The 26064-nt window shown below is 46.5% G+C and overlaps 2 protein-coding genes across 3 annotated transcripts; both read right to left on the reverse strand.

Annotated features, from left to right (window-relative positions):
• Positions 1 to 10386: 10386 nt before the first annotated feature.
• On the reverse strand, positions 10387 to 14744 carry LOC105759411 (serine protease inhibitor Kazal-type 6-like). The gene is made up of 4 exons (XM_012574868.5): positions 14462 to 14744; positions 12343 to 12374; positions 11295 to 11407; positions 10387 to 10540 (listed from the first exon to the last, which is right to left on the reverse strand). Exons 1-4 carry the CDS (start codon positions 14517 to 14519, stop codon positions 10495 to 10497), a joined length of 249 nt encoding a protein of 82 aa, XP_012430322.1. The 5' UTR covers positions 14520 to 14744; the 3' UTR covers positions 10387 to 10494.
• A 3200-nt stretch (positions 14745 to 17944) lies between these two features.
• Positions 17945 to 22620, reverse strand: LOC100222387 (double-headed protease inhibitor, submandibular gland-like). 2 transcript variants are annotated; one of them, XM_012574348.5, is made up of 9 exons: positions 22474 to 22620; positions 22021 to 22224; positions 21525 to 21547; positions 20861 to 20988; positions 20559 to 20604; positions 19574 to 19701; positions 19390 to 19435; positions 18600 to 18733; positions 17945 to 18122 (listed from the first exon to the last, which is right to left on the reverse strand). In XM_012574348.5, the coding sequence occupies exons 2-9, from the start codon at positions 22193 to 22195 to the stop codon at positions 18077 to 18079; spliced, it is 726 nt and encodes a 241-aa protein (XP_012429802.3). In that variant the 5' UTR covers positions 22196 to 22224; positions 22474 to 22620; the 3' UTR covers positions 17945 to 18076. The 2 variants fall into 2 exon arrangements, with proteins under 2 accessions (XP_012429802.3, XP_072791477.1); XM_072935376.1 differs by lacking the exon at positions 22474 to 22620 and having other exon boundaries at positions 22021 to 22177.
• Between the last annotated feature and the right edge of the window lie 3444 nt (positions 22621 to 26064).

The following is a 26064-nucleotide window of genomic DNA, read 5'->3' on the forward strand; positions in this document are numbered from 1 at the left end:
TATTAGCAACTGCTGCACACAGCAGAGGCTGCCTGATGAAGTGCTTTGGCTGAGGGGGATTCACAGAGAAAAATTTCAGTGAAAATAAAATTTGGGGAAGAGAATAACAGCAATGGATGATAAAAATATTGCTCTATCCTGGAGAAGACAAGGGACATCTTGCGGGCATTACAACTTTCTTGTGTGAGCAATATTGGCAATATCTTGTTAGCAGGGACTGGTGCTGACAGCTGTGCTTCGAATGGGCTCTGCACCAGCAAGGACATGCTTTGGATACAAGCAGCCCCAAAGATTCAACAAGAACTGCCTTGTGATGGCAGGTGAACAGCTCTGGTTAGGTTTCCCTAAAACTACTGAAAAACAGCTCTGAGGGCTCACAATGCCGAGTTTGACTCTCCTGGCTTTATCTGCTGCACCACACCACTTTAGACATGTATTTCCCAGCCCATCTCTATCATCCCCCATTATCCTTTGGATCACTGATAATCACACAAGGCCTCAATCTCATTCATGCATCAGCCCTTTCCTGATGGTGTTTTATAACAGAGAACTTCAAAATGAACTATTTATATACTGAGGAGCTTCCTCATACAGCCCTGAGCTTCATTATTTATGCTTATTTAGGAAATGGGCTCATCTCTGGAGATCCTTTGATGCTGCTTTGAGCACTTGGATGCTCATTTAGCTCTCAGGAGTCTGTGCTGAGCTTGGCCTGTGTCCCTGCCACACACAGTCACATACAATGCCATGCCATTAATTTCTATGTCTGTCCTGGAAAATAATTTTCCCACCAATTCATTTTCTGTTAAGAATGAACTCAAAGGGAGATTGTTCTCAAATTGCATAATGCTCAGAGCACTACAGCTGGGGTGCTGGGCACAGTAAAAAGTGCATCACTAACACCCCCAAAAGTTTTTGTTGTGTTGGTCTTCCATTCCTTTAAACTGCCTAGTTGGAATTGCACACCCACTCTGCTCACACCCCGCTGTTTGTCAAGGTGTTTATATATCAGAAAAGAGCAGCTTTTATCATTTATCACAGCAGGGGCCAGGTTTGGCTGCACCTCCTGCATGGAAGGGGACTGGGTGACCTGGAGCAGAGCCTGCACGGTCACTGCTGCTGAGTGATGTCTTCTCCTCCCCCTGCAACACCCCAGAAGACTCTGACCTTAGTGTTTTGAAACACTAAGATTTCATCAGATTTTTTTGTACTAAATATCTGTAGTGTTAAAGCGTTTGATATTTAAGAGTGGCAGCCTTGTTCTTCACAATTTGTGCTGCTCTCGAGAGTTAAGCAAGTCAAACTCAGGACCAGGGCATCAAAAAAGTCAGAGTTTACTATAAATTCCTGAGTCAATTCTCTCAACCTTCAGATCTGATTGGGCTTTTCCTCTCCAGCCTGTTCAACCCCTGGATTTTGAGTTGGATCTGTCACGCTCCTTCCAGAGCAGAGTGCAGGGTCAGACAGCTGGGCATGAATGATGGTTCACAGCCTGGTCAATAAACTTGTTTAAATTGTTCCACATTGGAGGAAAATGTTCACAGATGGATTTAAAAAAATGGGTGTCAGTCCTGAGCTTGTTCAACAGTTCTACTTCTGAACATGTACTTATAGTAAAACTGTGGGTAAAAACTTCCTTTCCAGCTTTGTTTTTTTTTCCAGTGCTCTATGATTTTTTTCCCCCCTCACTTCTTAAAAGTTTTTTGGAGTGGGTGTGTTGTATCTTTCAATCTCTGCTTCACCAGCCCAGTGGGCTCCTGCTCTGTGGCAGGCACTGTGCTGTGGTGCTGTGGCATGGGAGTGGCTCAGGCTTGGAGGAGCTTTGTACTTGATGGATGAGCTTCAAGCCAAGAGCTCTACTGGTGAGCACCCAAATTTATCCCTCAGGTGTTTCCCCCCCAGTTTGGGTCATACTCAAAAAAGAAATTGTGGCACAGTAGGAATATTGTAAATTTAACGAATTCTAGTAAAACTTTCCAAGACACCCTGGTTGCTAGGGCAAGATGAGGTGGCTCTAGAATTGTAGTTTGCAAAACTTATGATTGTTTATCCAATTTTCTATATTCAGTTCACATTTCATGACATACAGGGGTGTGTGTGACATTTGTGAGCAGTGAAAGCTGCATCAGTTTAGTGGAGGAACATGAGCAGAATTTCAAGCAGACACTTAAACTGCAACTGATGCACTTTTGGGTCCCTCTGCTGTCCTAATGATGGATATTTCTTGAATCAGGACCAAAATGAGCACATTTTTGGAAAAGTTAAGTGTATTAAACTGCCTCAGAGATGAAAATGATAAAGTGATGGGGGATGTTTTTTAAAATCTGATTAATCCCTCACAGATGTGACTAGACAGAACAGGTATGTAGCAATATCTTTTTCTATGATAAATGGTACTAAATTAAAACCAAAATTATTTGTGTTTAACACTTGAAGGAAATCCTGAGCTTCAGATACAGAAGGTTTGTAATTAGGTGACATCTCCACTCCCACAAATAGTAAATTAGCTGAGATAAACACATCCAGAAGCTGTTAAGCTATTTTGGTTTGGATTTAGTGAGTAGCTGCTGCTGGAAGAAAGCAGGTAAATAATTTAAATTTCTGACTTCTTTAAACAGAATCAAAATACTGTGCTTTGTATGTGTGTTTGCACTTTCAAAAAATTTAGGTAGATATAGTTCAGCAACTAGTAAATCACATAACATTCAGTTTTATGGAGTTGAGACGACGCTGTTGTCACTGATAAATGAGTTCATAGCTTGTCCTTCACTCAGCCCAGCAATTCCTGACCAAGTTTATGACTGAGAGATGCTACAAAATAGGTGTTTATTTAAACTTAGATCACTGATGCAGAGATATTCATTGCCTCTGATGCTTGGAAAGGGGTGTTGAGAGCCCCACGGCTCCCTGCTGGTCCAGGAGTCTCAGCTGGGTGCTGGGATCAGGGATGAGGGTGAATTAGGGAGAAATGCCTGCCTGCATCTCTGCTGGCCCTGCAGTTAACCCAGCACTTCACACTAAGAGGTTATGGGCAGCCAGCAAGATGAGAACCCCAAAATGAGCACTAAATCTTGTGAGATTAACATATAAAATCCCTTAATGGAAATGCAGGCACCACAGGTAATTACAGATCCACTGACTCAGCCAAGTACAGGGCACAATTCCAGAAACTGGGGAAGGAAAGGAAGTCACAGTATTTTCTCCAAAGAAACCTGAATCGAGCCAGAGAGCAGTAACAACAATTACTAAGTTGTCAGACTATTCAGGCAGTAAGGAGGGCAGATGGAGACTCGGGCAGAGTTTCCAGCACTGGTCCATCTCTCACAAGAATCAGATGAATTTTACACCCCCGCTCCTGTTTTGGCTTTCCAGAAGGGTGAGCAGAAGCCTTGGGACAGGCATGGGACAAGCACTGTTCAAAAGTCTGGAAGGAAACCAGACAGGAGCTTTTCAGCTGAAGCTCCTGCCAGAACCAATTAGGAGGCGACAGCTTTAGAGGGGCAGGAGAGAGCACGGAGTGACCTGATCTCACCTGGCAGGGACAGCACGGCCAGGGTGCTCCTGCTGCCACTGCCTAACGCTCTCCAGCCCTGCAAGGACCTGGCAGGAGGTGTGCTCACCCAAACCATTCCCAGGCCCTGCATCAGTGCTGTTCCCCCATTCCTAAATCACAATGAAGCCTGGGTACAACAGGATTTTCTCAAGACAGCACAGATGTGCTCCAAAAGCAACAGGGCAAGGCTGGAGGGGAATCTGCCTTCCTGCCAGCACCTGGCCAGGCTGGGAGCTGCACACCCACACCCCTGTCCCATGGCAGAGTGCCCTGGACACCCAGCTCCACCTCTGCGTTCATCCCAGCACCCGGTGTCAGGGACCTTCTATGGATGGAGAAAAGCTGCAGCTACAAAACCACTCAGGCTGATCTTAAAGAAAATCTTTGCTCATTTTGATTCCCAGGCTCAGTGTTGAGTGCACTCACCTCGGCCAACCCACAACACAGAAAACTCAAGAAATTCCTTTGGGGTCAGCAGTGCCCTTGAGGAGATAAAGATCCTCCCACTGCCCCAAGAGCCCAGTTTTCCTGCTTGCTGCCACAGCTGTACCATGAGGCTGCTCCTTTACCCCAGACACCCCCCCAGCGACCCCCTACCAGTCCCTCAATTGCACATTCTCTCATTTTACACATGAATCCCCACAGGGAAAGCATGGCTCTCCTATCTCCATCACCTTGCCAGCAGCCAGAAGCAACAAAGCCATGGCACAGCCGAGAAGCTGAGGTGCCTTTCACTTCATTTTCACGAGCAAAACACCATCAGCCAAGGACTATCCACCTGCTAAGGGCAGGGCTTGAGGCTCATCTCCAATTTCACCTTCTCCTCCCTCCTGTCTCAGCAGCACGGAGCTGCTTTTGAGGTGAGGTTTGACAGGTCAAAGCTGAGTGTTTGACCAGTACAGCCTGGCACTACTGGAGCAGCTGAAGGAGAAGGGCCCTGCAAAAGCAGAAAGAAGGGTTTTTATCTGAGCTTGTCAAGGAGAATCACAGAGCTGAATTAATATCTGACATCTGCCAGGCTCCTGCAGCTACCAGGGCAACACTTGCAGGACAAGTCCCAGGGCTAATCAGACTGGGATTTGTTAGTCTGGAATTGTTTGTCCCCTCCCATACAACATCATGCTGATTTTTCAAACAAGTTTGCTTTTCTGTCGCCGAGTTTTCTTAGCCTACTTCTTGAATTGTGATTTGACCTTAAATTAGAAGGGCTTAAACTATATAAACACATATACAAATATATACCTATTTCAGGAGGCAGAAGATTACCTCTCACCTAATCACCACAGCCTAGGAGCTGGGGCTTTAGGAGGAAAAGAAAATCAAAACCAACATTTCACGGATCACAGCCGAGTGCCAGAACTGCACTGAAGGGACACGATGAGAGCACCCGGTCTGTGGCAGCATCCAGTGTCCACCGGCAGTACTGCAGCCCCTGCCTGGACCATTCCAGGGATTGGCAGGACCTGGGATCGCCAAATACGAGACTCGGCAGGGAGCAGCAGCACAGCCTCGGCAGCAGGAGGTCCTCTGAGACCTGCTGGGGTGCAGGGGTCTCAGGGATGCTGCAGTCACAGGGATGCTGTGGCTGTGCTGTCCCACACCTGCTGGATCCCAGAGCAGGCACTGCCTGTGTCTCCTTTCTCAGGGGGAAATCCTTCCCAGAGGCAGAGCCCAAGCCTCTGTGATGAGTTCAGTGAACAGTGCAGCAAATGTGTCATGCTCAGAGTCCCAGCACTGATGGTAAATCTCAATATTTGCACCTGGCAGAGTAACCAAAAAGCATTCCCCAGATCACAGAGATATGAAGCCAACTCACCCCAGCTGCGTTTTTCTGTCCCCAAACTTCATCCTGCAGGGTGTGCAGGAGAGGTGAGCCATGCCTGTGGGAAGAGAGGGGATGAGCACTCCCAGGCCAAGGAACTCATTATTCCCTTTTACCCCTTACATGAACGAGGCCGTGCCCTGTGCCTGAGCTTCTTGATGGGAGGTGATGGATCCTGCCCGAGCAGAGCCCTACAACCACTAAAACTGCATTTTGCTCATTTTGGCAGGGTGACCCTCTCCCAAAGGTCGGACTTTGGGGCTCCTCTCCAGCAGGAGCAGAGCCCTTTCCCGGCTCCCGGCGGTCACCAGAGGGAGCCCAATGCCCGGGCACGGCGCATCCTGCGGGATGGAAGGGATGCAGGTGCCCTCCTGCAGCCTCCCCTGGCTCCTTTCTAACGGGTCATCACCACAATCAGACAAAATCGGAGCCCCCGCTGCCCTGGTGTAACTGTTCATAAGGATTTAGGGCATGTCTGGAAGAGGAGGATGTGTTTGCATCGGCTCCCAGGCAGGGATGGCTTTATCACAGGTGACTTCCCAAAGTCACCCTGCCCAAGGAAGGCACGACACTCCTTGGGAAGGCCAGAAGAGTCAGAGCCAGCCCCTGCCATGACAGCAACATTTCTGTTCACTCACAATTAATTAACCAATTTTAGCTTCAAAGGGTCCCTCTGCCCCAGCAGAAGCTCAGTTTTGACCTTATCATTCAACTCCTGATCAAAGCTCTGCCAAAGCCATGCTGCCTCCAGAATCCTGAGGAACTGAGCTTCTTCCTGAAGTCCTTGTCCCTCACTGCCCCACGGGTGACAAAGCCAAAGAGGTGCCTTGAAGCACCACCTCGTTTGGAGATTTGAGACAAGTAGCTCTTTCTGTGACACCTGCATTTCTATAGGAGTTAAACCTTATTCCTCCCCCATTCTTCCTTTCTGTATTGGGGTGATCCTTGTCTCCCACATTTTCAAAGCCTTCTCTAGCATTTTCAGAGCTGCCTTATAGGACACCTATGCCACACACAATTACTGCAGCTGCTCCTGTAAGAAGCTCTTAAACTACACTGTTTATTTCAGGTTAAAAAATAAATCAACAAAACACAAACCCACCCACTGAAGCAAGCAACAGACCCACAAAACCCCCACCAACTCTGAGTATTGGTGTCAAAAAACACCACACTCAGAGCACTAAGCAAACTCCTCACCTTCTCTTTGCTCTGTAGTCCATGCAAACAGACAAATCCCTCCCCTGGTCTCATATTTAAGCCCTTCAGCTGTGATAGGAATGGAGGGAATTGTTGGCTGATTCCCAACATCTGGCAGCCCTTTCACCCCAGGGCAGGCTCAGCTATTCTCTAATCCATGAGGGACCCAATGCACTCTGACATCCTCCTGCTGCTCCCTGCAAATGTCACCATCTACATCTTTGCAGTGCCCTGAAACACCCCTAGAGCTGTCCCACCTGCTCCCTGAGCAATCCTTCTCTCTGTCCCCATGGCTCAGGATCCCATCTACTATTCAGTTTTGGGTCCTGCCCCAAAATAAGAAAGGCATTGTAAAACTCAAGTGAAAAACCACCAAGAGAGTTGAGGGCTGGAGCATTTGCTCAGTGAGAGGAGGCAGAGGGAGGTGGGGTCACTCAGTCTGGTCAGAAGAAGATTTCAGGGGGCTATAACAGCAATGACCAGTAAAAAAGGAGGTCCCTGAGCAGGTGGATTCAGACTCTTGATGGTGGTACATGGTTTGGAGATGAGACAGTTGAAAGAAAAGGTGTTGAAATTGGATACACAAGGGAAAAGTTCTTTACCATAGCGACAGCCAAATCCTGGCACAGAGAGCCCAAGAAGATTGCACATCCACCTTTGAGGGCTCTCAGTGCTTCATTGGGTAAAGCCCTGAGCAACCTGTGAGCAACCTGATAAGATCTCGGCACTAACCCTGCCCTGAGCAGGCGGCTGGACCAAAGTCCTTCCCAAGCTGATCCAGCCTGCTCCTCTTTGGGAAAAGAGGGTGAACCGGAATGATAACCAAGTGCTGAGCTTCCTCCCCAGCCGGGCTGTGGGAGCCCTGCAGTCAGCACCACCACCCTTGGATCATCCCATGGCAGCTTGAAAAGCCTTGTCAAACGCTGTGAATGTCAAGGGAAAAAAAGTAGGGCAAAGGATCCAACTGAGTTGCGCCAGTGACACGTGCCTGTGCTGGGGGAGGAGGAGGAAGCAGTTCAGCTCACAAGTTAAATGGGCCAAGAGCCTGGACACAATAAAAGATCAGCTGCACCACCAGCAGAGTGAAGCTGTGAGAGGGAAATAACATCTTCCCTTTGCCATGGGCATGGCCTGGCACGGGAGGGTGCTCAGCTGTGAGCCGTGGCACTGAGACCACGCACAGATTTCATCCTGGTTGTATTTTAGCAGGTGTGGGGAGAACCTGGCCCTCATTCCACTGCAAGGGGTGGCTCCCTGCCCCTTCCTCCCCAGGGAGAGGAAGAGCTGTGAAGATGATCATCTTAGATGTTATCTAAGAGAGATCTCAAATGTATCATGACTCACTCACCTGCCAAAGCTGTCAAAAAAAAAAAAATGAAACAACAAAAACACAAAAAAACCCCAACAAAACAACCCAAACCCAACACAATTTCAAAGGTGTAAGAAGAAAACCAAGGAAAAGCAGTGGCTGAAGGTTTGATCTCTGTTCTGGTGCGTGTTTCTGGGGAGGCAGCCAGACAGAGATGGGAGTTCAGACGGGGCATCCTGTGGCCACTGCTGCCCCATCCCAGGGATCCATCAGGGATGGCAAATCCAGCTTTCAAAACCCAAGAGTGAGCACACCTGGCACCAGCAAAGCATCCCTTCCATCCCAGTTAGCTGGAACCATGTGCATCCTTCAGCTGCAAGGATGGATCACAACTGAAATGGGTTTTGCTGGAGCTCTGCCTCTCTTGGCCTCTCCTGGGGACATTTTGAGAAGTGTCCCCAAGTGAGGGAAGTCATTTCCTCAAAGCAAATTACTCCCACTCTCCACTTCCCTGGCACAGGTGGAAGAGATGGTAGTTGGGTCTTTGGGGTATGGAGGTGGTTTTTTTGCTATTTTCTCTGAAAAAACAAAGTAAATGATAGTTATTAAACAATGAACTTCTGCAACTTCTGTTCTTTTGTGATCTGTCTTTGTTATCTCAGCCTCCAGATTTAAAAGGATTAGATATGGCAATATGCTGTGAGAATTTTTGAGTCACTGATTGCCATCTCAGGCTTAAAGATGCACCATTGCCCTTCTCTCATTAAAATGTGATTTTCCATCCTAAAAATGGGGTCTTTTTGCTCCTGTCCTCTGAACATGGTGCTGTTCCAGCCACACAATATAACAGGATTATCACAGGATAACTGTGGCCAGAGAAGTCGTGGAGGTCATCCTGTTGCTCCAAGCTGGAGGATTGGCAAGGAAAGGCACTTTCCCAATGTGTTCTTCAGGACCACTTGTGCCTCTTGCTCCCCTCAATCCTGCCCGTGCTCTGGATGTCCTCTCGAGTTTGGTAACAAAACATCTCAATTTAAAAGCAAACAAGGGCCCAGGCTGTACAACTGGGCCACAGAGAGGGTTGGTCTGCTTCAAAGAAGAGGTGGCAGATTTTGCAAGAATGCAGTAGGCTGGGATGGGGAAAACATCAGGATCAAAGGCAGCTGGTTGGAGAGAAGCTCCAAAACAGCTCCAAAACAAAGCTTTGCCTGTGCAGCTCAGCCACTGGCTGCCTGCCTGGGAAGTTACCAAATGACAAAGCATTTATCAGAATTGGGTTATGTGGATTACCAGAGGAGAAGCTGGTATTAGGTGTGCTGAGCACCTTGCTGAGGTCTCTCTTTTAAGGCATTGTGCCCCAGTTGAGTTCAAAGCTGGGATTGTGGCAGGAGAGGCAAATGCTCAAACTCTGTCCAAACAAGGTCCAGAGGTTTAGGTGCTCAGCATTTAGGTGCTTGCAAAAGATGTTGACCCCTGAGGCTCATGATAAATCTAAAGCTCCCTTTGAAAGCTGTGTTTAACATGAAGGTGCTGCTGTCCCATTGATCTACTGCCAATGTTTTAACAAGAGGATGCCACAAGTATTTCCCTGTGAGAGTTTTGCACAGTGAAAGAGACCGTAAAATTGCTTTTCTTGTGTTTGCACAAAGAGGGATTTGTCAGCCAGAGTGAAGAAGAGAGAGGGCAGCAGTGTGAAAAGTGAAGAAAGGAATGAAGTCTATGTGTATTAAAAATTGTAAATAAATGCAAACATGTATGCCTAGAAAATTAAGGTCTGTGTATGATTCAGAGAGAATTTATCCTAGAGAAGGGGAGAGTAAGCCCACAGCTCTTCTGCTCCAGGGAATTTTTTTTTTTAATTATTGACAATTTATGCAATCTGGCTCTCTGCTAAATATAATTTTATTAGTATGCGAAGACACTTGGCAAGCAGGAAAATAACGCTGGTGAGTTCACAGTTTTCAAGACAAAGCATTCTATAAGAGAAAAGAAGGGAAAAGACTGATTTGGTAAGAAGATCCTTGCAGCTTCTGCCTAAAACCAGCCACCTGCCATCTCCTGGGTGCAGGCTTAAATGGAGCAATATTCTCTACCCTCAGCTCGCTTGTCTCTGCTTTCCAAAGGAGATGAGGCATATGCAGTCACGCTGTTCATCAGCTCTCCCATCACCCTCCCACAGTAACCCCAGAGAGAGAAGGAACACGGCTATGGAGGCTGGGAAGGGAACCAAGGCTCCTGCTGTCACCCACCCCCTGGGATGGGCAGAGTCGGGCAGGAGCAGTTTTTGGCTGCCCAGCATGTGCCAATTTGCCAGGCGGGACGGGACAGAGGAGCTGTGGCTGGTAGGGGCAGGAGGACGCAGCCCACGGAGCCGTGGGAATCACCTTTCTTCCCAGGAGGAGGTGATGCAACAGCTCAGGAGAGCAAAGCCACACATCAGGCTCCAGCACGGCTAGATCAAAGCATTTTTCTGGGTCTTATGGAAGAAAGAATCCAGCCAAAGCATGGTGCTGAGTGTTATTTTATTGAGCAGAGACAGCAGAGGGAGGACAGGCTGCTCCCGTGTCCGCGGTCGAGGGCGGCTCAGCTCCTGCTGCTCGGTCCAGGCAGGACTCAGCATTTCCCCAGGTGCTTCAATCTTATTTTCCCTCCACTTCTCCTGTAAAAGGAGGGAGAGAGACTTAGACCAAGTAGCAAATGACAGACACAGCAGTGTGGGACAGAGCTCACTCACCCCAACAGGTCTGACCTGTGCCAGAGTATGTCCCTGGTACCTCATAAAGAACACCCAGCTATTTTCTCCTCTCCCTGTTCTTCTCTGATTTGCCCTAGGATAAGGCAGCCTTGGCTGCACACTAAATGTAAGGATTGCTAAGGCAAAAACATTTTGCAAGCACATTCCATCCATCAGGGATGGCATCTCTTTTAAAAGGTGACAGAGCTTAGGAAAAGGAGAGACATCCTGTTCTTCCTCTGAGATCTTGTGTCTTGTTCCACAAAGTTCATTCAGACTTTTCAGGAATAACTTGGCATGGCTCAGCTCCCACATTCCTCCAGCACTTCTCAGTACCCAGGAGTGTGGGCAGTGAGAGCTGCAGCCTGTGGCACACAGTGGGAATTGTGCATCAATTTAGTGCTTGTGGAAGGTACAGGCGGGATGCATTTGCTTCCCAGGCCCTGTGCTGCCTCTCAGCATGGCAACCAGCAGCCTGCAACGCCCAGAAATGAATTAAAATTAACTTGTGGCACACAGCTCTGCTCCAAGGAGGAAACATTCCTCTTGGCACGGTTCAGAGGCTGGTCCATACAAGAGGGGCAGCCTGGATACAGGGCTTCCCCCCCATGAAGAGCACCACTAGATCCATGGAAATGAAGGCAAACCCTGCTATTTCAGTGCCCCCAGTGTCACTTACAGCACTGCCTTGCAGAAGGCACACTTGTTCCCATACGTGACGCCATCCGTGCCGCAGTGAGGGTTGGACTCCCTTGTGCAGTACACGCTTCTGTTTAGGAACTCCCTACAGATCTGCACAAGGAATAATAATTTTTTTTAAAAACAGCCTTTCAGGACCTCCATACTCCTTGTTTCACTTTCCAAATTGGACCCAAGGTCATTAACGTAAAGCTTTTTCTGACAAGTTCTGACACTGTCTCTTTTCTGACAGAAAAAGCCCTTTCAGAAATGAACAGAAGCAGCGTTTCAGGGGAATTTTGGCCCCATGTTTGAGGAAGGAAATTGTAGTCACCTGGGAGAAGTCTTGATCTCCCAACAATAGGAATGGATTAGCCTAGGCATGCACGGGAAGAGTCAGCACTGATGCTCTGTCAGGCACTCTGAGCTGGGCTCCCTCCCTGCTGCATGACTTCAGGTGTCTTGCGAAACCCTGCACTCAGTTTGGTGCTTGCTAAGCTCCTGCTTTCCCAGAGGAAGGAGGGAGAAACAATAGGGAAATCCCTGGGCAATTAAAAATTATGCCCAGGAAGTGTACAGGTATTTTGCCTCTCTACAAATCCCAGGGATGAACTAAATTTGGGGGAATAGGACACTCAATAATCAGTTTGCTTCATGAGAAGATTGTATAGTGAATCCAAGTCAAAAGTGGTGCAGTACATATACATCTGCTAAATCAACCATTTATTTCCCTGCTCTACCTGCTAACGTGGCCACACAACATTCCCCAGGTAGAAGTGAACTCCCCAGCACTGGGAATACTTGGAAGGACCCACCTGCTCCCAGCAGACATTAAAAAACTGTTTACCCAGCACCAAGATTTTGGTTATAAAAACATTTCTCCAAAGTGAAATGCCATGACTGGATGTGGCACTCCGTGCTGTGGTTTAGTTGACAAAGTGGTGTTCAGTCAAATCTTGGATTCGGTGGTCTTGGGGGTCTTTTCCACCAGTAATTATTCCATGGTTTGATTAAATGCAGATTCAGCAAGCAGAAACAGCAGCACTAACCTCTTCAATCTCTTGACCTGCTACATCTGGAACTAAAAGGGGAAAAAAAAAAAAAAAAGGCAAATAAAACCCAGACAGATTTTACACGTCAGCATTACTTTCTGATAAAGTCTGAATTAAATTCACAAACATGTTATGCAAACTACAGTGAAACATACTCCAGGTTTTTCCTACTCCGTCATCCCTCACGGGGGAAGAGGGGGCAGGAAATACATTATCTGAATTGCTTTTCAGTATTTTCCTATTTTGAAAAATGCTACTAAAATACCATGTAATCATTCATTCAGCTGCTAACTACACCTCAGACGCATAAGCCAATCTCCTGGAAGGCAGCCACTCCCGGGGAAGCAAGCTGCCATATCAGATGTGGAACCACACTCCCAGAGATTTGAAACCCATGGTGGCTTTTAAGGCTTTTAGGCTCCTGCACCTCTGAACAATGCACGTGGCTGCTGCTGCTGACAGGAGGGGACCCTGGAGCAGGAAATCCCATGGTTGGGTTCAAGCCATGCTCAGCACAGCCCAGACACCCTCCCAGGACAGGCTCAGCCTGGGTGAGATACAAAGAGACGTCATGGGGTGACAGCAGAACAGGCAGCACCGGTCAGAACCAGCACCAAAATCCCCTGTAACCACAGGCTCTGGGTTGGGGCTCATCAGTCCATGCTCTTTTTGTTTCTTCTTGGCAAAGCCGGCAGGCAGGAGTGTAGGTTGAGTCAGAGCTGTGAAATGGGGCGACCCTGTCATGTCTCTAAAGGGGAGCTGACACTCCAGGGTGGGTTGAATGCAGAGCTGCAGAATCTGGGTCACAGCAGAGTGGGATCAATACCCAGCATTTGGTGAGGCTGTAGCTGCTGGTCAGCGGGGTCACTGCCAGCTGTGGTGCTGCTCAGGTGGCTCTGGGCAGGAGGGGAAGGACCGTGTCCTACACTCATCCCTCTCCAGTGGATGAGGGACACCCAACCTTCAGTCAGCTCAACCCTCATCCATCAAGCCTTCCTACTTCTTTTGCTATTTCTGTTGTCCTTTGGTGTTTTTTCCTGGTGCTGGCACATTTATCCTGTCTTCAGGTTTTGCTAGGCTGCTGTAATGTTGAAGGCACTGCTATGGCTATCTGCATATTATTTACAAAACAGCTCATTAAATATTTTTTATAAATATTACATGCAGCTACAGAAGAATTTGTGATGATGCCTCTTGACATCTGTTTATTTTACTGGAGATCACAGGGTTTGCTGCTATTCTGCCCGGCCTTGGAAGGAAGAATCAGCCTTCTGATGGAACCCAGTCCCAATTAAGACTCAATTAGAGACAGATGAATATTTCATAATGAATAATGTGTACAAAGCAATTCACCTCTTCTCCATGTACAGCTTGCCATTTTCTCAAGTGACTTCTTTATTCAAATTATTCACAGAAAAACAAGTATAAATATATCTTGTTCCACATATTCTTCAATAACTGTTGCCACAGACCTTGCAGAGCTGGGTCAGCTGGACTCAAGCAAGTGATAACACTGACATGATCTATAGGTTCAAAAATCATCACTCAGCTTCCCCACATCATCACAGAATGTGTAAATCTCCAGATAAATAGTTGCTGGATCCTTTTAATTTGCCCTCTTTGTTCTGACTCCTTGAGGACATTTGAATTTAATTTTCAAGCTTTTCTCTGCAACATCAACGAAAGCTGAAACTTTCATCTAATTACATCTCCACATCTCCAAGGAAAACACCAAGTACCGAGATGCTTAGGATCAAAACAAGAGCAGATGACCTGGAGGTGAGCGAGTTTCTTCTCTAACTGGTTCAGCAAAACTCTCCAGTGAGCACTTGTACCAAAAATTCATAATTACATTCTGCTTTGGTATATTTGCTGAAGAAGTACTCAGAATTTGCTCGCTCTGTCTCCCAGTGACACGTCCACTACATTATCCACTGCAGAGGCACACGAGAAGTGGAAATATGTCATATGAGTGAGCAAGTCCTGCAGATATTTTCTAATTGCTCAGTTTTATCTTCAAGCCTGTCAGCCAGCGATCAAGACTGTCCAAAATTTGTTGTCAGGAGATGTTCTGGTGTTTGATTTTCTTTTCTAGGCTAGGGAAAATATCACTTACCCGTGAAGAAAGAGAGCAGCAGCAGGCTGAGAAGCACTAAGGCACCTGTAGCCCTCATGCTGCAGGAAGCTCTTTAGCCCAAGCCAAGGTCGGAGCAGGAGGTGTTGTCTCAGTCCCAGAGCCCACAGTGTGCACACAGAGCTGCCTTTCTATGTATTTATGTGCCTGTCCGTAGCTGTCCTCATTCCCCACCTTAATTGTGAGAACTTCTCCACTTGGTTTCTAAAGCCATTATTGGTCCTGGCCAGTTTATGGTGCTTTAAGGAATGCTGCCCTGTCCACATCAAACCTAGAAAGGGATAATTATATGAGTGATAGACGTCCTTGTAACGTAATTATTTTTTTTTTTTTCTAAATAGTCACAGGATTCTCACAAGGGTGAATTTTCAAAGCAGTGATTCATCAGGGAAGCTGGTAATTTTCATTCTCTGGGCTCTCTCCGAGAGGCTCTGAGTGCGGCGTGATGACACTCACTAGACGTTACGAAATAAATCACAGCATGAGAATGTGTTGTCTGTGAAACCAATTATACGTTGTTCCCCGGCTATTTTTGAGGATGGTTCTAAATTTGTGGAGTTGGGGTGGAGAAGCGCTGGGCTGTGACATGCTCTCCTCGCTGTGTGCACAGTCCCAGATAGGACTGATGACTCTCCTCCCTGAACTATTTAAACTCTAGCTGTCAATGTTTTTCCAGTTTCTCACATTCACAAACATATGTTAGGGCTCTGCTCCCACCGCAGGTGGCAGTGATGGGAATTTGATGGGGAATTGGCAGATTCAAGCTCTATTTCCAGCTGAGGCTGTGCAAGGATTTGTGTTCAGGCACACCAAACACCTCTCCAGATAAGAATAAGCCTAAATTTTAGTATGTTTTCCTGAGGAGGCAAGGCTTAGGAGACAAATATGTGTAGATATATCTAGGTTTCAGTTCCCCCAGTGAATTCTGAATACACAACTAGTTGCAGCCAGATTTTACACAGGAGTGGAAAAAAAATTAAAAATAACGATCACATTTTTATACCTTTTCTCTAGCAAGAGAAGAAGAGGAAAGATGCTACCAGCATCCCCAGATAGTTTTTGCAGGAGAGCAATGCTGTGGGTGCCCTACATCTGGGGAAGCATCTCAGTTTGCAGCTTGCCAGACATCTTAAAATCCACGCAGTGGCAGAGAAACCGTGAGTGACAGGCGAATCCTGGGCTGTCTATTAAGGGTGATCTCACGACGCAGCCTCTCATGTAATTTAGTTATCAAACCTGTCAGCCACAGCGCTGTTCTCAGCCACGCTCAGTTCTGCCACTCGCAGCACTCCCTGTTTGCCTTTTCAGGTTTCAGACGTCACCGCTCGTGACCACAGCCTCGATGCCTCAGCCCCTTATCTGCCCAAATAATGTTTTGGTTGCTGCAGCACAGCTGGGCTGGCTCCAGCCTCAGCAAACCAACCCCTTCCGGGCTGAGCAGAGGAAAAGGCTGAATTACCAATTGTTACTGCCCATTTCCACTTCTTTGTGACTCCTGAGGATTGGCAAGGAAAGGCACTTTCCCAATGTGTTCTTCAGGACCACTTGTGCCTCTTGCTCCCCTCAATCCTGCCTGTGCTCTGGATGTCCTCTCGAGTTTGGTAACAAAACATCTCAATTTAAAAGCAAACAAGGGCCCAGGTTGTACAACTGGGCCACAGAGAGGGTTGGTCTGCTTCAAAGAAGAGGTGGCAGATTTTGCAAGAATCCAGTAGGCTGGGATGGGGAAAACATCAGGATCAAAGGTGACCTGGTGGCAAAATGCTGTCCCTTTCAGGGATAGAAGAAAGGCACCTGGACCTCGCTGTGCAGCCTAAGGGGTGGCTGGGCAGAGTCTTGATGGTGTCAAGCTGAGTCCTAACCTGTGCTGGCCACTTTTTAGACTTAAATGCTACAAACCTTTCCATCCTCTAAAGTTCTTGCTAGAGGCTTATGAGACGGCCACACATTCACCATTTGGCCCCATTTTGCTGCAGGTGAACTCTTCTTTGGGCTTTTCCAAAGCCTTCTGAGCAGGTATCTGACTTCCTCAGGCACAAACTACCTCTGAAGAGGAGGCTCACCATAAGACCTTGCCATTGAGGACAATTTCCTGCTATGGCCAGAACTTCACTGGTCTGTGGCCACTATGTGAACTTCTTGTCCAACAAGGAATTATAAAACAATTCAACAAACGCATCCAAACTGGCTACTTTATTGTTCCTTAACTGTTTTCTCAGACACACAAGCAGGTAACTAGTGACGACTCTTGTGACTCTCCAATTTCTCTCTCTTTTCTTAGAAGCAGGCACAAAGGTATGATGTGATTTATATTACCTGTCGTAACACCAAAAAAATCCCCAAAAATAATTTCTATTCTTCTTCCTGCTCTCTGTGCTGGTTCTAGGGAAGGACAAGCCTCTTCTTCTGGTGGGGAGCACCTACAAAATCCTTGGTCAAGAAATTATCTACTTCAGGAAACAAGACCAAAAGAAGTGTCTTGAAACTCACAGATTTCGTCCTAAATATCAGCCTTAGCAGCAGGTGTTCTTTTACATAACAAGAGAACGGGAGGTGGAGAAAGGATGAGGAAGGGAGTGTGTGAGCCATGGCACTTGGGACTTTTTTTGCTTGTGCTGTTTGCATATTAACTCCTTGACTCACCCAAAAAGATGGCAGATCATCACCAACAGTCATATATGTCATTTTTCCTGCAGTGCACGCTTCAGGTTCCCACAAAGATGTTATCTTCACACCATTTTTCCCCAGATAAAAACCACATTTGAGCTGCTAGAACATCTTCTTGCCCTTCTTTCCTGGAGTTAGAAAACCCAAGACCTTTTCCTGAAGGGTCCTCTGCCTCACCTCTGCCTCACATACCATCAGTACAGCTTTTTAGATCTCTCCTCCAAGAAGCTGAAAGCCTGAGCCCAGTCTAATTTCTCCTCAGGTTCTCATTAGGCTCATTACAGCCTTGCATAGCTTGCTGCAATTTTCTGCTGTTGGGCACAGTCTCAATGGACACACCCTTCAAGGAAGCAGCAGTTCCTAATTTTCTTCCCCATGAGAGACCTCCTCCCTTTGCCATAAGCCTCCTTTTTATAAGGCACCACCTGACCTGCCCCTCGTCCAGGTGTGACCAGATAAAGCTGATCACACCCCCTGTCACACTTCCCCAGCACCACCCCACCAGGCCAAGGCCCCAGAAAGGAACAGTTCCTCCAAGTTCCAGCGCTGTGACAAAGACAAATCCATTTACACTCTGCAAGACTTCAAAATTAAATTGAAAGATGTGCTATTTTATAGCATTTCTGATGGTTTGCTACAGAGTGACATTCTCTCTTGAGAGCTTGGGCTGGTGTTTTGCTCTTTATTGTGGTTATTTCACCACTTCTCCTCCCTGGCAGAAAAGTACCCAAAAAGCCTGAAGACCATTACCCTGCCTGGAAAACAAAACCAAAATCAAAAACCGTTCCATGGCAAAGATTGTGGCTGCATTTAATTTATTGATCAATCAAAGCAGAGACTGGTGCATAACATTTGAGGGAGCAAAGAAGAGCATGTTTGATTGAAGAATTTGTGAGGGAAATGTCATGATGAAGGGTCCAGCTCCAGCACTTAGCATTCGCCCTGGTGCCTGACGAACAGACCTCCAAGGCTGCGTCTGAAGAGAGAGAGGGAGACCAAAATTAGAGACATGGATCTCATCTTTATAGCCTGACTTTACCCAAATAAGCCAAATGCCCTCGTGCTCTCCAAGTCATAGAGTACTTTGCTTAATGTTTCGTCTCTTTTCAGATTCCTCAAGTTACACGCTTTCATACGTTGAAGAGATTTGGGACAAACCCCATAATTTTGGACACCTCCTACGGTCACACTTTCAATCACCCTGGCAGGGAGGCAGTCAGCAATGCTATGAGCCTGCAAGCGGGGATCTGCTTTTAATTGCAAGGGGAGGAGGAGAAGACTCACTCAGGCTTAGGATCTGCAGCGCCTGGGGGGTGGCAGAGGAGTGAGCGTTGGGAGAGGAACATGGGGTAGGGATGGGAGCCAACAGGAGCTCTGGGGCTTCCCCACCAGCTGCCACAGCTGCATGGGAGCTCCTCTGGCTCAATGGCCACATGGTGAGCTCTGTACTCACGAGACAGCGTTGCAGAACTGGCACTTGTTCCCGTAAGTCCTGCCGTCGGAGCCGCAGATGGGGGTGTACTCGGAGGTGCAGGCGAGGTTGCCGCCCTTCTGCTGGAAAGCGCTGCAGTCGATGTTTACAGATTGCTAATGGAACAAAAAACAGGGTTTAAAACTTCTGTTCCCCGTATTTTCCTACATAAGTGCTTTGTGTTTGTTTAATATTTTGTGATGTGGCAAAGCATGAAAGCGCTTTTCAGGAGCAGGGCTCTGTTGTCCCAGCAATTCTGCAGACTCTGAGAATGTGCCTGCCTGGAACAACCTGAAGCAGGGAGATGGTGGAGGCAAAAAAAAGTCTAACAAATATTACTATGAGTAGTGGAATGACCATGCTGGTATTTCCAGGCTGGCTCTCCCACTGGCTGCTCTGGTTCAGCAGACAAGCAGAGGCAAGTGGACAGAAAGGGGGTGGTCACAAGCCCCAGTGCACTAAGTTCTCCCACCCAGGGAATCACTGCTATTACTAATGCTCCTGCATCAATGATGCAGCATCTGTTGCTCATCCAGTTTCGCAGTAAATGAAGGTCTCAGCACCTTCTGCCTGCTGTTCCCAGATCAGAGAGGGGACCAAATATCTCAGCCATGGATTAGGTTCCATACCTGTTGACCCTGGCATAACTATTTTCCTCAAGTCCTATTCCCATGCCAAATGCACCAGGACAGTGGAGGCATTTCTATTACTCAGCCATGAATTTGTGTTGCAAAATGTCACAGCAGTTAAGAGTGCAGATTTCTGGCTTTACCTGGTAGCACTCTCCGTAGCTCCTCAGGTCCACTTCCAGGCCGCTCCTTTGTGAGGAAAGCAAGTGGAGAATGAATGAGCACAGTGCAGCTGCTCCATGAGTCAAACTGCCCCTTTATGCTCCAAATGCCAAAAAGAGCAATACTGATCCAGAAACCCTGCCCTGCCCTGGGCCCTTCACTTACGCCACAGCAGTACAGAACTGGCACTTGTTCCTGTAGGAGATGCCATTGGTGCCGCAGATGGGGGAGTACTCCATGGTGCAGGGGACGTTGTAACCACTGCCAGGCTTCAGGAAACCAGTACAGTCGACCTGAAAGTCACAGAGCAGCATTTGAATCTCTGCTCCCTTTCGCAGCAGCCCTTTGTAATGGAGTGTGGTGCAGGAGACATTCCCCCCTCTACCCAGAGCTGCAAGGAGAAAGGGGATTCCAGCCACAGTGTGGTGGATTTTGGGGAGCACAGATGAAATCCTGCCTGTGGGTACAGCACCAGTATTTGTTCTGAGGTGGGCTTCATCTCTGTCATCTTGGGGATTTTCCCCCTGAACGCCACCATGAAGGATCCTTGCCTAAAATACCTCACACCTTTCAGAAATTGAGTTTACACTCAACCTGCTGCTCCTGCAATTACTCTGAGTATATTGAAATGGGAGTCATTGTATTATGTGAAATTGCACAGTCAGAATGTTTCTTTTCTCTCTCTCTCTCTCTAAACTAAAAATAGACATTCTTTGTCGCTTCATGGTAGCTCCATGTATTGATACTAACTTTAGCTTGTGATAAACATTCTGATAGAATACATTTTTTTCTGTTACAAAATTATAGTTTAGTTGAAATTCAAACTTCTTCTGGGGATTTCTTAGCTACAATAAGCCTCTAAGTCTAAATGTAAAGGGAAGTGTTTTCATAACACTGAACAAAACACTCTGGAAATAAAAAAGTTTCCTTTCTAAACTCTAATGTTACACAGATCTTTTGCCTTTTAAAACTCACTGATTTTAGCAGTTCAAACAAAATGCAAGTTAAATTTCCTGCAAATCTGAAATTCTTCATTTTCACCCCATTTCTGAGAGCTAGCAGTTGTGTGGGTCCGGTACAGAACCAATCCTAGGCTAGGTTTGTGTCTGGCTATCACCCAGCAGGGGAAGGAATCAACCTCTGACCGTACCTTAACGCATCTTCCATCGTGTTTCTTGTCAAGAGCACGGTTGCGGCTAGAGGGAGAGAGGCAGAAGAAAAGGAGGGATTAATCTTTTCATGCCATGTTGTCATCTCAATCATTAAGTCCCTCCACCCGTAAAGCCTCAGTAATTAATCAGATTCTGGAGCTTTGACACGGAAGATCCCGGGCATTAGGGAAGACAGAAACTTAAGAAAATTCTAGTCCACCCCACGATTAGTCACAACCCCAAGGGCTTCTGCCTGCTGCTTGGAGTGGCAGTGTAGGTGGTCAGGGGACTTTCTACTCACAAGAAGTCCCTGCAGAGGGAGCACTCGTTGGGGTAGGTGCGGCCATTGGTGCCGCACACGGGGTCGTAGTTGCGGGGACAGACGATGTTCATGGTTTTTCCAGTCGTCATGTAGGCGCCGCAGGAGGCCTGGGAAAGGGGACTCGTCATGTCTCCAAACACACAGAAGGCTGTTCTTGCCCTAATCATGTTTTTGCTGCATTGGGAGGCTACTCTGAGGGACCTCTATGGCTCCTCCACAGTGAAAAAAAAAATTTATATCGAGTATCTTACAGCATAACAAAAGCACCTCTCTGGTGTTAAGACTTAAAGTAATTTTGGTGAGAATTATGGGCAAAAATGATCATTCCTTGGGGAATCAAGACAGGGGAGATATTTAGGCAGATATTCAATAGTCATATAGATTTTCTACTGGCACTCTGTGCTGTGCTGACTCTCATTCTACATTATTAATCACTGTCTTTTTAATCATCAAAGTGCTAAATTATCTCTCTCTGACAAAGGTGGTTTCTTATGTTGGGAAAAGAGGTGCACTTAGGGGCATTTCTTTCTTATTCATTCTCTCTTTTTTTTTTCCCCCATGCATTCCCTGACATATAGTGTGAGTATGAATTATTCATCTAGACTTAGAGATCAAGAATAAATGACAAAGATCTAATACTCACCCGTCTTTGGGCAACAGCAAGATCTACAATAAAAATAGAAATTATAAAATGTAAAAGTTGTATGATGCCCTTCACTGAAATTCCTTTAGAAATATCAATTTCCCTACAGATTAACCAAATACACCTTCTCATTACCAGGAAGTTATTATCCTCCCAAATGTTTCATCTACTCCAAGTAAATGCAAAGTGATGCACTGAGATTAAAAAAAAATCACTTATTTGTGAAACCAGAAATTTTGACTCACTAAACAAGAAATAGGACCTAGAATTTTATCCTGCCTTAGCACCATAATCCCCACTAAGGCTCAAAAGATTAAAGCATAGATCCCATGAGTTTGTCTGTACAAGGGTGAAATTCATTGAAAAGAGAGGCCGCGCATTCCTAAACCATCACACCCCCAAGAGGCTGCATCCCTCGGGATGCACGGAGACAGGGAAAGGATCAGGTTGGTCTAGACCAGCACAGAGTGTAACAAAAACGACAAAAATGACTTACCAGAAAGGCAGCCAAGAAGGACCAGCCCCAGGAGGGCAGCACAGTTGGCCATCTTCATGCTGGCGGTGGTGGTGGCGGCTGTTCCGTGTGGGTCGGTGCCGGAGAGTCCGTGGATGGTTCTCAGCCTTCTCCCTCCCCAGTATATATATGCAAGTCCCCGACCTTGTGAAGTCATCACCAGAAAGTAATTATTTGCTCTGTAAACTAAGAAAATTGTATTGATTACTGAGTTGAGCTCCAAAGAATACTTGTTTGTTAGAGAGATGCCTAGAAGAATTAAACAAAAATGTGAGCTACACCCAGCTTGTTAACAAAGGCGTCTTGCTGTACAATGAGTGATTTGTACTTTCCAAACAGGAGCACTGTCTCAATAGAGGATGTTATGAAATGGAATATGGAAATTGGTGAAGGAAAAAAGAACCCGTTTGTTGGAAGTGTTTGACTTGTACTCACCATATCACATATGCTAGACAGAAGCTGGGCTCTGGGAGACTTTCATGGTACAACAGAGTGGGGTGACAGGAGGATGGGACACTCTAAGGTTTTACTGACATCATATCTGGGGTCTGGAAAGCATCAGTGCACTTTAAAGATGTTGAAGTCTCTGTGAATCTCTCCACATTCTCTCCTGTAATTTCCTGGTACACTGGATTTCTCACCCACAGAAAGTCATCACGAGAGAAAAGCACCACAAAAACCCCCAGAAGTTTATTAGACATTTCTGTGTAGGAGCAAGAGTTATTCATCTGTTGGCAATGAGCATGAGTCTGATTAAGAAATTATGAGAATAAGTAGCTTCAAATCTGTACTGGGATAATGTTTCCTATTAATGGCAAGCAACTGGTATTCTGTGCAGGTGAAATGGGCTTGTCAATACCAAAGGCATTCCAGAAAAAATTCCAGTAACTGCAAACAGAAAGAGAGCCCTTAGGCTTCCCCCTTCTCCCTCAATTATATGGCATTAAATTTTGAGTGTCAGCTGAGAGCTGTGTTTTAGGGAAGATAAGTGATAAATAATGTGCTAGGCTCTGCTAAGTGGCTCGACTCTATCGCAAGTGTATGGAAAAACAAATAGGGGATATTGCATAAAATAATAAATTTTTGATTTAAGGTAGTCACGGAAGGAAGTGACGGATGGAACTTGTTTGTGCTTCAGAAGAAGCTTAATTCATACATGTGGCTTAAAGGCAGCCTGAGTTTTAAATAGAAAATCAGAATTAGTTTTCTTATTATCCTGGGAGATGTTCAACACTTGGCATGAGCAGATAAATCATAAAAATGTAGCTGAAAGTGTAAGGGAACAGTAGTCACAGAATGGAGCTTGTGGGATTTGGTCTGTTTGTATCAATGAAATAATTTTCCTGAAAAATAAATGAATAATGCTATTTGGATCTCTTTCACAAATATCACAAGTTGAAGGGTTCCTTTGAAAGTTGTTTCTGTCGCATTCTTAGCATCCTGAGCAAGTTGACTTTCAGATTTCTTGAACTGATTGTGAGCACATTTGGAAAGGAAGCGGTAGTCACGGAAGCATTAATATTGATTAATCTCCAGGGGCGGGAATGCCAAAGTCTGAAAACAAAGCTTCCTCAGAACTTGCACCAGCCACTGGTGGAGGTGCTGCTTGCCAGCCCCGTGGCTGGGGGGGCTCCAGGAGCAGAGTCTGTCTCCAGCCCTGTGATCCAAACTCCCCCGTGCCCACCTCCAGATCCGAGATCCCCATTAGCAGGAGCTGTGCTGCTTCTCCTGTTGTGTTTCCTGCCAGGCTGAAGCCAGCAGGAGCTGTTGTGCCCGGCAGTGTCTGCCAGGGATGGCATCACTCACGTTGGGCCAGCCCCTGCCCTTTCATTAGTGAGATCTGCTGGGAGATCCGCTCTGCCCCATGTGCTGCCCCTGAGGGTCTTGGTGGCCATCCAAAAAGCTCTTCTCCTCCAGCAGCCCCTGCCACTGCCCAGGGCAGCAGGGAGGAAAAGAGAAACGAGGAAAGAGTCTTGCTACAGGGTCTGAGAGAAGGGATGGGAGACAAAGCAGTGTCCAGGGCAGGGCGGGAGAGCTGCTGGGACAGTGTGACAGGGGATTGCACAAGGAGCCCCATTGAGAGGAAACAGAGGGAATGGGACAGCAGTAATCACAGGAGAGCAGATGGACTGAAAACAGGCACGAGGAGCAGTGAAAAACAACAGTACTCACAACAGCGAGCCTTGGGAAATGGCACACGCCTGTTGCAAATGGGAAGGGCAAAGTGAACCCACCTGCCCAAACCCCTGGGATGTGTGTGATGGTGCCAGGCTGTTCTCAGAGGTGCCCAGTGACAGGACAAACAGCAGTGCCCATGAACTAAAACACAACAAGTTCCACCTCAACAGGAGGCGAAACTTCTTTCCACTGAGAGTTGCAGAGCACTGGGACAGCAGCCCAGGGAGGTCATGGAGTCTCTCTGTCTGGAGTCTTCCTAAACCCACTTGGACATGTTCCTGTGTCACCTGCTCCAGGTGTCCTGCTTTGGTGGGGCTTTGGACTAGATGATCTCCAGAGATCACTTCCAACCCAAACTATCCTGTGATTCTGAGGTTCAGAAATATGATGGAGGGCTCAGTAAAATGACTTTGAGATTCTTTTAATGTTACTACAGATACAAGATCCATGTAGAAGCTTAAATAAAACTCTTAAATAAAATACTTCCTTCTATTTCAGACTCCTAGAGGGCAAACTTTCAGGAAGGTTATGGCCACATGAATGGGATAAACGTTGGCCGTCATACGATGGGTCCTCTTGTATTAAGGTATATTTCCGATAACTCTGGGTTTCTAACCCAGCAGTATTTTTTCCCATAGCAGTGATAATTTCCTGGGAAGATTTTCCTCTGGTCTTGAGACTTCCTACCTCAAGTAAGTCCATAACCTACCACAACCTAAAAAATTCTTCACTGATGATGCTCCCTGCTTTGGTTTAAAACTTGCCATAGTCTTCATCTGGCTGCAAAGACCAACAACGGGGGTTTTTATTAGTAGTAGTAGTAGTATTATTAGTATTAGTATTAGTATTATATTGATAATATTTTATTTTTATTTTTATTTTTATTTTTATTTTTATTTTTATTTTTATTTTTATTTTTATTTTTATTTTTATTTTTATTTTTATTTTTTATTTTTATTTAATACGGAGGTGGATGTGTGCACGCAGGGTATGTTGTCACGCCAGCAGCGGTACCGCTGTCCCCGCCGGGCTCTGCGGCTGTGGCGGGAGGGAGAACAAAGGGGCTCCGCGCCGCAGGAGGAGCGAGCGCCGAGCGCGGCTCTGCGGCTCCCCGGGACGCGGCACATCTGCAGCAGCTCCCGGCCAGCTGCTGTTCCCGCACCTCCGCGCACGGGGGCAGAGCTGGATCTCCTATCAGAGCAGAAATTCAATTTACAGCCGGCAAAGCCCCTGCTCTAAGCCGCGCTCACCTATTATTTCTCCTTGTAGTTCAGCTATCTGATTGCTGCCTGAATATCCCCAGTCTTTTAAGCACAGATGATATCACAGGCAAGGGTGTCTGGAATAATTTGACTGTCTGGAAGCTGCATGCTAACAGCATAAGGCTGAGGATCCCAATCCCTCGGTGAATCTCAGCTCTGCCTCGCTGCAATAGCTCTGACAAAGCCAGCCTCCCAAAACACCCACAATTAATTCACTTTTCAAACATAATTTTATTTTTCTCCACATCAAGAAAGAATGCAGTAACAAACCATTTCTCCTGAATTAAACCACAGAAAGAAACTGCATTAACAGAAAGGTCTAGACTGGCCTGAGGTAAATTTTGGCCAGCAACAAGTCGAACAATGCACAAAAATAGAAGGAACAATGTAAAATAAAGAAGAACAAAATAAGTACATGCAATGTGTTAATCAGGTTGTGGGGTAATTGAATGACATTTCCTGAATCCAAAACATCAGATAATGACATAAAGTGCTGAGGTACTGCTCAAAGAATTGTACCATAAAATACCTTGGCAGGCAGACAATGTTTCCTGCCTTGAATTTCCTGGAGGGAGAGTTAGATTAG

This window comes from Taeniopygia guttata, chromosome 13 (assembly GCF_048771995.1).
Source record: "Taeniopygia guttata chromosome 13, bTaeGut7.mat, whole genome shotgun sequence".
Classification (NCBI taxonomy): Eukaryota; Metazoa; Chordata; class Aves; order Passeriformes; family Estrildidae; genus Taeniopygia; species Taeniopygia guttata.

Coding starts and splice junctions, on each gene's coding strand:
- LOC100222387 (XM_012574348.5), bottom strand. CDS start 22,195: ATGACTTCACAAGGTCGGGGACTTGCATATATATACTGGGGAGGGAGA. Junction 19,702..20,558: donor ACGATGGAAGATGCGTTAAG/GTACGGTCAGAG, acceptor TGTGACTTTCAG/GTCGACTGTACTGGTTTCCT. Junction 18,123..18,599: donor CAGTTCTGCAACGCTGTCTC/GTGAGTACAGAG, acceptor CTCTCTCTTCAG/ACGCAGCCTTGGAGGTCTGT.
- LOC105759411 (XM_012574868.5), bottom strand. CDS start 14,519: ATGAGGGCTACAGGTGCCTTAGTGCTTCTCAGCCTGCTGCTGCTCTCT. Junction 12,375..14,461: donor GCTGCTCTCTTTCTTCACGG/GTAAGTGATATT, acceptor TTCCCCTTTTAG/TTCCAGATGTAGCAGGTCAA. Junction 11,408..12,342: donor CAGGTCAAGAGATTGAAGAG/GTTAGTGCTGCT, acceptor TTCCTTGTGCAG/ATCTGTAGGGAGTTCCTAAA.